At 35.9% G+C, this 11,159-nt stretch overlaps 1 protein-coding gene across 1 annotated transcript in view; it reads left to right on the forward strand.

Moving 5' to 3' along the window:
* The first annotated feature begins 5,560 nt into the window (after positions 1 to 5,560).
* LOC107696512 (one cut domain family member 2-like) overlaps positions 5,561 to 11,159 on the forward strand; it is a 27,004-nt gene continuing 21,405 nt past the window's right edge. Inside the window, exon 1 of the mRNA XM_016496874.1 lies at positions 5,561 to 6,587. Within this exon, the coding sequence (XP_016352360.1) occupies positions 5,561 to 6,587 (1,027 nt within the window). The remainder of the gene's footprint in view (positions 6,588 to 11,159) is intronic.

Here is an 11,159-nt window from a genome sequence, read left to right on the forward strand (position 1 = left end):
CATTTATTTATATTTTTATACAAAAGATGCTTCCTGCATGTGTTAGAGTTCATCTAGTAATAATTATAAAAGGAGCATGTTTGGACTGCTGTAGAGCAGCTTTAGGTGCCGTTCAGGGCAAAAGTCATTGATCACCATATTTCATAATCTGCAGAGGAAAAGCTATCGGATCAATCGGGTGTCATTCTTTATCAGCACCTGTTCGCCAAATGTCACTCTACTGAAGAGCATCGTGATCTAAAATTTTTAATTATATAAAAATATGTAACAACCACGTTGCATGCATGCATTGCAGCATGCGACAATAACACGCACAAAAAAACCCCCACAAAAAACCCCACATAGGGCTATTTATTTATTTATGTTGGATAAGTTAGATTTAGGCTATATGGTGTGTGTGTGTGTGTAGGCTATTATATAGCCTATCTTTTCAAATGCAGCAATACACTTTCTGCATACTGCGTCGAAATAATAATGCCTAAGCTCATACACTTATAATGAAGTATTTTGATGCATGTCATATGCATATATCCTGCAGGTACGGCGCCTGTGAGAGTTGAAGGCATTTGTCTCATCGATTGCTGCCACAGTAATGTTTGAATTATGAATTTCTCCAGATGCAGAATCGTCTTTAGGCCTGAAGCCACATGATGCTGTTTTCATTACGAAAGCCTTTCTTTCTTTCTTTCTTTATTTCTTTGTATCAGCCGTTTCCCACGCAGACATTAAGCACAAGATACGCATACAGTGAAAAACAGTTTGCATTTTATTAATAGCCTATAAAATTCAGCAGGCCTTGGCATAAAATAAAATCACATCCTCAAATGCAAGGAACACGCGTAAAAACAAGCAAGCAAATAAAACTTATTTAAATGCAAAACTAATAATTTAACAAATATAAAATAAAAAATAGGCATATTTATAAGTGATATTGGATTTTTACATATAAACAATAATATCAGTAATATTATTAGGCCTATTATTATTATTTCAAATCCCCTAATTCGATCTGCTAAAACTAACTGCTAATTTTAATGGTAATTACTGGATTGAGACCTCTTTGAGAGTTCTACTAGAAATATTTCGATGGCAAATTTATTTCAATTAAAATAGTTCAAGAACAGCTTTTTAATGAAAAATGTACACTTTACATGAGCAAAAGACTCTTCCGTACGTGCAGCACATACCAACTATTTTATCGATATTTAATAATAAATAAAATAGCATAATCTAAAGGAATTAGGCCTGTTAATTTTCCTTGATTCTCCAATAATATTTTTTTTCTGTTTTGCAAATGCAAGGATGATTTTAAAGCGTTCTTCATGAAAAACTAAACGAGAGATGGCATCTGTTTAGATTAGCGTTCAAACATCAATGTTAATGAGTTGCAGGAGAGTGATAAATGTCCTTTACCTTCTGTGTTTCCGAGAGAAGCTGAGCGTCTGACGCGCGGCGGAATTCACACGCGCTCGCGTCGATCAGGTTTCGTCTTATTTCGTGTTTCAAGAGGTTAATTTGCAGCGTAAGACCCAAAATCTGTGTATTTCCATTGACCTAAAGGCTATTGATTTCCGATGGCATCGAAACAGGAGGACGCAGGTCGTCTGTCTTTCCTCAACACCATGCACACAAGAAGATCTGAAAACACGCACATCTGCGGAGCGCGATTCGGACAGCGAGAAAAAGTTGAATGCGACCACCTAAAAATAAAACTTGATCAAAAACATATCGTCCGAAATATTAACTTAAAAAAAATAAAAATAAAAATAATAATAATAATGTGTAAAACGTTGATTACTTGAAAAGAAATGTGAATTAATTCAACAGAACCTGAAATAGGCATTAATCGAATCTTGTGATAAACATCAGCATTTGAACAGACAATAACTTTTTTAACAAGCTTTTTAATTTAAGATTTTTCACGTGTTCAAACTCAAAATATTTTCGGTCAATGTCCAAAAAAAAATTTAATTAAAAAAAATGTTTTAAATGAAATATTCATATTTATCCGACATCTGATAGGCCATATTGGATTTTTTAAAATTTATTAATAATAATGAAACTAACAATTTAGCACTGTGATTTTTTTATTTATTCAACAATAATAATAGGCTAATAATAATAATGTTTAATCATTTACTAGATTAATATATATAATTACTTACAGTAATTAAATCACTAAAATTAACAAGCTAATATTGCTAAAATATCAGATATTTTTCTTAGTTGAGATATAGCACGTGGAAGACAAAACACGTAAAAAAAAAAATCATAACGATTGTAAAAGACTTTTATCACATAAAAATAGACAAAGTTCCCATCAAACAAGATTTGCAACGCAAAGATCAGATAAAGGAAAAGGAAAACTGCAGGAAATTTGGGTCCAGCATAACTTTTTTTCGGTTAACTGAAACGTTTTACTTATTTAATTAATAAACCATAAGATATAAAATTAAAAATATACAAAATAAAATGAGCAAATATATGAAGTCGCATCTCTTTAAATGTAGAAACAACTATTAAAGAAAATAAAACTGGGTGTTAATGATCAATGATAAACTGAGTAAATCTGTAAAATGCTAAATAAAAAAAATAGCCGAAACATGCTTTCCATTATATTTCTACAAAAAAAGCAAAGCTGAAAATCACACTGTAAGTTAATTACTAAACTACTAACAACTGATACAGCCGGCCTCAAACAGGGTCCAGATTGGTGCGATTTGCACATGATATAAGCTATTCATATGTTTGTAATAATAATTGTGGTCATATCAAATAAATCCTCAGGAAATAATAAACTTTAGAACATTTTGCCTTTTTACTGGATCAAAAAAGCAAATGCATTTAAATGCATGAAAAACTAGTGAAGTTTTACACACTCGTGCATATGAAGACAGCTTCCTGTTTTGGCAAACAAATTTAAAGTCAAGTGTGCATTTAACATTTTATGCATTTATAAATACAAACAATTTGCACATAATTGCAGTGCATAAGCCGTAAGCCGCACTCATAAAGACTCACACACGGGTGTCCTGTTAGAGTCTGTGCCGGTGCACGGGTGAATTAACGGAGAGCGCGAGCGCACATCCATCACGCCGGTGCTCAGGCAGCCGATACTGAAGCTCCAGAGCCGCTGCGCCGCGCTCTGCAACCGATTCACTGCTGGCTGCAGAAGCCTAATTTATTTCCGATAGAAGTGCTCATCAATAGAGGGACATTAAAGCGAGAAGACACAGAGCTCGTTTGTGTAACGTTGACTAAGACAGCTCTAAAGTGAGGCCATTACTTCTGCAGGCCTATAGGCCTCTCTCAAAGATGTGTTTACATTAGAAACACCCTAAACACAACAACACCGATGGTAAGAATGAGAATAATTAATAACAATGTACCTGGCAGCTACAACTTTCAAAAACGAGGCACAATTCATGTTGTATATTTAATATTATTGGTAGCATTATTGTAAAATGTTTTTCATGCAAGTTAAAAATGTGTTTCGTTTGGTTACATCTAAATCAAATCATATATTAAATATAATTGAATTTTAATTAAACGAACTACATAATGTTGCACAATTCTAAAAGCCAGATCAGGCAGAAATAACTCCTTAAAATAAATTGCACATTTTTACAGCATGATAAATGACTGAAGGCCCATAATTAAGTAATTCAGAGAATTTTAGAGATCCAAAATATTAAGAGAAATAAAAATTAAACAATTACAGCTGTATTCAAAATAAAATAAAAAGCTAACAATAAAAATATGAATAGGCTACCGATCGATTTGTGATCACTTCTGCCTCTGTTGCAATATCTTGCAAGTTTACATTAAACAATATTATTTCATGAATACTATTTTTATATGATATTATAATTATTATTATAATTATTATAGAAAATACCTGTGGTTTTAGGAAGGCGTCGACTGCGGCTCGCCGAACCTGCTGCTCCTCGCTTTGCGTTCATTCTTCTCTGCACCAAAACTTTCTGACCTATGCGGCCCCCCTCACCCCGGGTCAGAAAACATAATTAATCAGTGTCAGTCGATATATTGATCAGATTTATCAATGACCACCCAAAAGGAACTACATGCTCGTGCCAACGCAGGAGAGCTGAACAGTTACCCGACATCAGTTACAAGAGAGCTTTTACGTTATAAATCTAAAAATGCTTTAGTTTGCATGGAACATTATGATAGAAAATATCAATATATGATGATATAAAAAAATGATATTTTAACATACAAAACTACCAAATGTTGCTATAAATTTGATCGCAAAATATAATCATTGCTGTTGATAGTGATCACCGTCTATTTAAATACATGTCATTAACTAACTACATGATTTTTACTGTACATTTATGCCATATGGACATCACCCTTACATAGTCACCACTGATAAGCTACTCCTAAATATAATGTAGAAAATTAAATTTACTGTGAAGCTGCTTTGCAACGATTGGCATCGTGAAAAGAGTAATACAAATAAACGTGAATTGAATTGAATATCTGTGTCCCTGGAGCACAAAAGCAGTGTTAAGTCGCTGGTTGTATGGGTCAAAATTATAGATTTTTCTTTTATGCCAAAAATCATTAGGATATTAAGATCATGTTCCATGAAGATATTTTGTAAATTTCCTACCGTAAATATATCAAAACTTAATTTTTGATTAGTAATATGCATTGCTAAGAACTTCATTTGGACAACTTTAAAGATGATTTTCTCAATATTTAGATTTTTTTGCACCCTCAGATTCCAGATATTCATATAGTTGTATCTCAGCCAAATATTGTCCTATCATAACAAACAAATACATCAATGGAAAGCTTATTTATTCAGCTTTCAGATGATGTATAAAGCTCAATTTAAAAAAATTGACCCTTATGACTGGTTTTGTGCTCCAGGGTCACATATAGCCTATGTTCATATATGAATACATATATAAATTAATAATCCGAAATGTATGCTGTTATTTTTGATCATACATTATTTATTTTGAAGTATATGATAGTATAAACTTAAAGTATATATAAGTATCCTATACTAAAATAATTAAATACACTGGAAAAAAATGTTTAATTCATCCAATTAAAAAAATTTAGGGTAATGATTCACATCTATATTTTTTAACTTGAGCCAATGAAAAATAAATAACTTGCCCTTTTTTTTCAGTGTATGCTATAATTGTGGCAGATATTTGTTCACATTTAGTTGTTTTCTTTCTAGACTAGGAGAAAGCGAACTCACGCATACAATAATGATGGTAGAACAGGCGAGACTTCAGCACCGCGGCCAGCGCACGTCTCTCTCTCTCTCTCTCTCTCTCTCTCTCACACACACACACACACAGACGCGCTCTCGTTCAAAGACAAACGCGAGTCCCGCCTCTCGGTAGAAGCGCTGTTGTGCAGAGAGCGAGCCAGACGCGCACCGAACGCTCCGCGTCGATTTTACCAGGACAAAAGCTTCAGCGCGTCATGTTGGACTGACTAGCTTTGAAATCGATGGATTGGTTTTGAAATCGTTTCGGGGAAAATAAGATCTTTTTGCGCGGCTCTCACGATGGAACTCACGATGGAAAACATGCACGGCGTCGCGTCGCACGCGCAAGTGGGGGACCTGATGAATTCCTCGCACGGCAGACCCTCGTCAGCTTCCCACCGGAGCTTGGTTACCCACGGGCGCTCGGCGATGGTGTCCAGCATGGCTTCGATCCTGGAGGGCGCCGGTGAGTACCGGAGCGACCCCGCGCTGTCGGGCCACCTGCATCCCGCTATGACCATGTGCGAGTCGGGCATGAGTTTGTCCAATACTTACACCACCCTCACGCCGCTTCAGCACCTGCCACCTATATCTACAGTCTCAGATAAGTTCCACCACGCGCATCCGCATTCGCATCACCACCACGCCGCGCACCAGCGCCTCTCCACCGGCAACGTCAGCGGGAGTTTCACGCTCATGCGCGACGACCGCGGCCTGGCGTCCATGGGCAACTTATACAGCCACTATCCCAAAGAGATGTCAGGCATGGGCCAGCCGTTATCCCCGCTCTCCAACGGCCTCGGTTCTCTGCACAACTCTCAACAAGCGCTGTCTGCCTACGGGCCAAGTGCGCATCTCCCCAACGACAAGATGCTCCCTCCAAGCGGCTTTGAGTCCCACGCGGCGATGCTTTCCCGGAGCGAGGAGCATCTCGCGCGGAGTTTAGGCGGCCACGGGCACGGCATGATCTCTAATCTCAACGGGATGCACCCACACAGCCACCTGCACTCGCAGGCGAACGGATCCATGCTGGCGGACAGAGAGCGGCACGGCGGCGGCGGCGCACAGAGCGGCGGATCGGGGCAGGTGGAGGAGATCAACACCAAGGAGGTGGCGCAGAGGATCACGGCCGAGCTCAAGCGATACAGCATACCTCAAGCCATCTTCGCGCAGAGGATCTTGTGTCGGTCGCAGGGAACTCTGTCGGATCTGCTGCGCAACCCAAAGCCCTGGAGTAAACTCAAGTCCGGCCGCGAGACTTTCAGACGCATGTGGAAATGGTTACAGGAACCAGAGTTTCAGAGGATGTCCGCGTTGAGGCTTGCAGGTAAGTCATCATCACCTTCACATGGCCAGGATTTAGGAAATGTAATCTGGACAAACAGTCAAAAAATACACATTTTACACTCTTAGAATGCATGCGTCTGATGGGGACGTTGGATTTTACGCACTTATCGTGTAGACAGATGAGCTCATTGATTAAAAGGACGCGTTGTTTAAACGTTCCAAACAAACTATAACGTGCAAATACGGTAGCAACGTTTACTAATAATGTGGAGTTTTCTAAAGAAACTGCACTGTAAAAAGTGGTAACCTGCAATTGTTACCTTAAATCAATTTCTACCTGCTTTATGATTTATTGGTGTAAATTAATGTATATAGGTTGGTTAAATAATATTTTTGACTTGAATAAAACCAGTTACCATTTTTAGGCTACCTTTTCTACCTTTACCTAGATCTACCTGGAAATTACTGTAATTGGTGTAACCTGTTTTATATATACTTTAACATATTTAATAAATCTATATATAAACTATATTTGAGCCTTTTTAAAACAATATATTTATGCTTACTTTAACCTATTTTTATATGTTTTATAATAAAGGTTCCAAAAGCGGGGTTTGACAGAAGCGAAACGTTTTGAAACCTTTCAGAGAACCGTTCTCAAAAGAATGTTCTTCTTACAGTGTAAAGAACGTTTTAATAATCTAAAGAACCTTTTCCACTATCACTCTTAAAAATAACGGCTTCAAAAGGAGGGTTTTCACATCGATGCCATAGAAGAACCAATTTTGGTTCCTTAAAATCCTTTCAGTGAACTGTTCTTAAGCATTGTTTTATAAAGGTGTTTTGCTAGATATTAATATTTTTGGTACAAAACTGCCATATACAGTAATTCTAGTTCGGGCTTTTTCTACATAGTTTATCTTTTTGTTATGCACTCTTGGTCTTTATATCCATGGAACCTTTCCAGTTTCTTTAGATTATTAAAATATTCCTAACACTAATGAAATGTAGTTCTTTTAAGTTTCTTTAGTTCAATTTAGAAGTTTTGTTTTCCAAACAGGGTCTTTTATGGAAACCTAAATATATAATTTAACACAAGACCTCATCTGGTGATATTCAGAACAGGTTTCAGAGGACCCTCTGAGGCACAAATACACATTACATCACATCTTCATGAGGGCAAATACACAAGCAAATGTGCTCAAGCCATTTCAAGACGACAGTTTGGCATTATAATACTGTCTTTTCGACAAAGGGCCGTTATAGAGGGTTCCTTCATTTGTTTTCAATTTTTATTTATAGTTAAATTGATAATCATTCAGTATCTGCCCATTTCTTTGTGTTGTTGGGAGTTTAAGGTTCGTTACACTTTCGAAATGGAACCTAAAAAATGCCATTTAACAGTAAAAAGGCCTCTGATTTTAACAAAGAACCCTCGTCTGGTGCGCTTTAGAGCCATATTTCTTAAGAGAGACGCCTAGGCTTTAAAGAGTGTTCCGGACTGGATGAGCATCAAACATTACAGAACGATTTGCTGTCAGAGGCTGATAAGGGGATGGAGCGACGACAGATGGAGATCGCCGCTCGCGGGATTTCTCGCAAATGCTCACATTTGTGTGGTTTTTCCTGGGTGTTCCTCTTCCTCGGGGTCCATTTGATGCCCCTCGACTCTCACCGGGGCTCAGAAAGCGGCGGAGCGTGACCTCCAGCTGATCGATAGCGCAGTTTCCCAGCAAAACGGAGCGCAGATCAATGCTCGATTCGGACCTGAGAGGCGGCTAAGCGCGCTTTGTTTTAACGCGCTGATTACGCGTACGTTTCCACGCACGCGTGACGCGGCTGCATTCGCATGCGTCTGATGGGGACATTGGATTTTATGCACTCACTGAGTAGGCAAATGAGCTCATTGATTAAAAAGACGCGTTGATTAAAACGTTCCAGACAAAGTATAACGTGCAAAAAGCAACGTTTACTGAAAATGTGCAGTTTTCTTAGGAAACCTAAGGCTAACCTGCAATTTTACACATAAGAATAGTTGCATTGGTATAAATTAATGTTTATAAGTTGGTTAAATAATATTTTTGGGTTGAATAAAACCAGTTAACATAAACGTTATAAATTTTAGGTGACCTTTTTAAGTCTAAATCTACCTGGAAATTACTGTAATTGGTGTAACCTGTTTTATTTATACTTTAACCTATTTTATAAATCCATATATAAACTACATTTGAACCTTTAAACCTATATATACAATATTTATGCCTAGTTAAACCTATTTTATATGTTTAGTAATATAAAAATATTTTATATTAAAAACGTAGTGCTGTCAAACGATTAATCGCGATTAATCGCATCCAAAATAAAAGTTTTTGTTCACATAGTATATGCGTGTGTACTGTGTATATTTATTATGCATATATAAATACACACCCATGCCTGTATATATTTAAGAACAATATGTCATGTTTATATATTAAATATATTTATATATAATATAAATTATATGAATAAAAATATATACATGTAAATATTTTCAAAATATATACTGTATGTGTGTGTATTTATATATACATAATAAATATACAAAAAATTATAAATTATATTAGTTATCTTATATTACTATATTTATGTTATTGTTTCTTTCTGTCTTACCTAAGATGACCCAAATAAAAGCCAATAAAAACTAAATTAGAAATATTATAAATATAAAAATAGTATGCATCTAAAATATTTTATATATATATTATTTATTTAGATTTTTAGGCCATTTGACAGTAACAATATTTTGACAAGTGCATGATCTCGGCAAGATCATCATAAAAATGCATGAAAGTAAAGTGGTTACTGAGATGAAATTTTAAAAAATGGTAGTGCGCGCACAAATTGTATTAAATTGCATTAAAAAAAGTGTGATTACATGCAGAGATCTCAGCAATAAACACACAAATTGAAAGAAACTCTTTCAATACTCGCAAAAAACAGCATGTTAGAGTAAAGTTCCTAATAAAAGCAAAAGTGTGGTAGCATTAGAGCTGTGAAATACTCCACCACATCTATTCATCATATTGATATTCTACATTTATTAGTATCCTAATCAATAGGTATTCTCCGTTCAGCTTTTGGGGGTTGTGTGGACTGAGGCCCATGAGACGCGTGTGGTTAGAGAGGGCAGCATTAGTGACCTGTGCCTGGACACATGTCCAATCTGTGTGCATTTGAATGTCTAATGGATCACTTGGCAACTGCGATTAATTGCTGCTCAGCACAACTAAGACCTCCTTCTCTCTCTCTCTCTCTGCGGTTATTCTGACTATAACACGGCATTCAGATCAGCATCAGAGGCATGTCAGTCATCTCTTACTCATCTTTTCACAAAATTATACTTCCTGAACACCTACATGTATAAGAAATAAAAACCACACAGTCTTTCTTTAATATCTCAATGATAGAAAATGCCCTGTAATCTCACGTTTCTCCTCTTACTGCAAACTGTAAAAAATCCCTAAATAGGTAAAAAAGAGGAAAAGAAAAAAAGCTTTAATTGCCAGAATCATAAAAATACAGTAACAACATTTTAAGTTCTACAGACTGAATTTAAATTAGCAGTAAACAAAAAAAACCTTGAAATTTATTTAAATAGTGAAATAATGTGAAACAAATGAATACAATTTAAATATAAATTAAAATGACTAAATAATATAAAATTGCTAAAATCAAAGGTATATTTTCATAACCAGATTTATTATACATTATGCATATAAAATACCTAAAATCAGTTTTTTACCTTTATAATAAATGAAAACCACCTTAAGAACACAAATGGTAAAGACTGAGAAAGTCACAATGAATCAAAGTTCATCACAACTTTTCCACAAGCTGAAATAAACAGGTGTGCAGTGTCATACACACAAACACAAAACAATAAAATAATGCAAAAAACATTCATTTCACAACATAAAACCCTACATAACTGATAATTATTTCAGTGAAAAACCATCAAATGTGAAGAGTCACACAGAGGATTCTGGGAATGTCAATTTATGGGTTTTCACTGTAAATTATAAGATGATATGTATTTTTTCACTTCCAAAACTATATTTTACTGTAAAATGACATGTAATGTCCCATTAGATCTATTACAGTTTTTCACCATATAAAGGAACTTACCATTAATCAATTAACAGTCCTTTACCGTTAAAATTACAATCATTTTGTTTTAGAAGAGAGTGCAATTATGTCTGCAATCAAAAGTCAGAGATCTCAACATGAACTCAAACATTTCTCATTTATTTTATACCTGGATGACAACTAGTGACTCACTCTGAGTCTATTTAATGATTCTAGTTGAAACATAACTGGAAACGTCATTGAATTTCAGGAATAAAGCTGCAATAACATTTTCCTCAGGACACATGCTTTGAAATGAGCAGCTGGTTTCTGCAAGGCTTTGGTGTGGTTTCAGGTCAGATATCTGTGTGTTTGTGTGCTGTATTATGTTCAGTCTGTTGAGGTCTGCGGTCTGAAACGGCCAGAGACCAGAGCGAGTCGTCAGCCTTTTTGACACGCGTTGCTATGACCTGCCACTTCACTGGCTTTCATTTACACACACACA

Source organism: Sinocyclocheilus anshuiensis, unplaced genomic scaffold, assembly GCF_001515605.1.
Source record: "Sinocyclocheilus anshuiensis isolate Anshui unplaced genomic scaffold, SAMN03320099.WGS_v1.1 scaffold217, whole genome shotgun sequence".
Lineage (NCBI taxonomy): Eukaryota > Metazoa > Chordata > Actinopteri > Cypriniformes > Cyprinidae > Sinocyclocheilus > Sinocyclocheilus anshuiensis.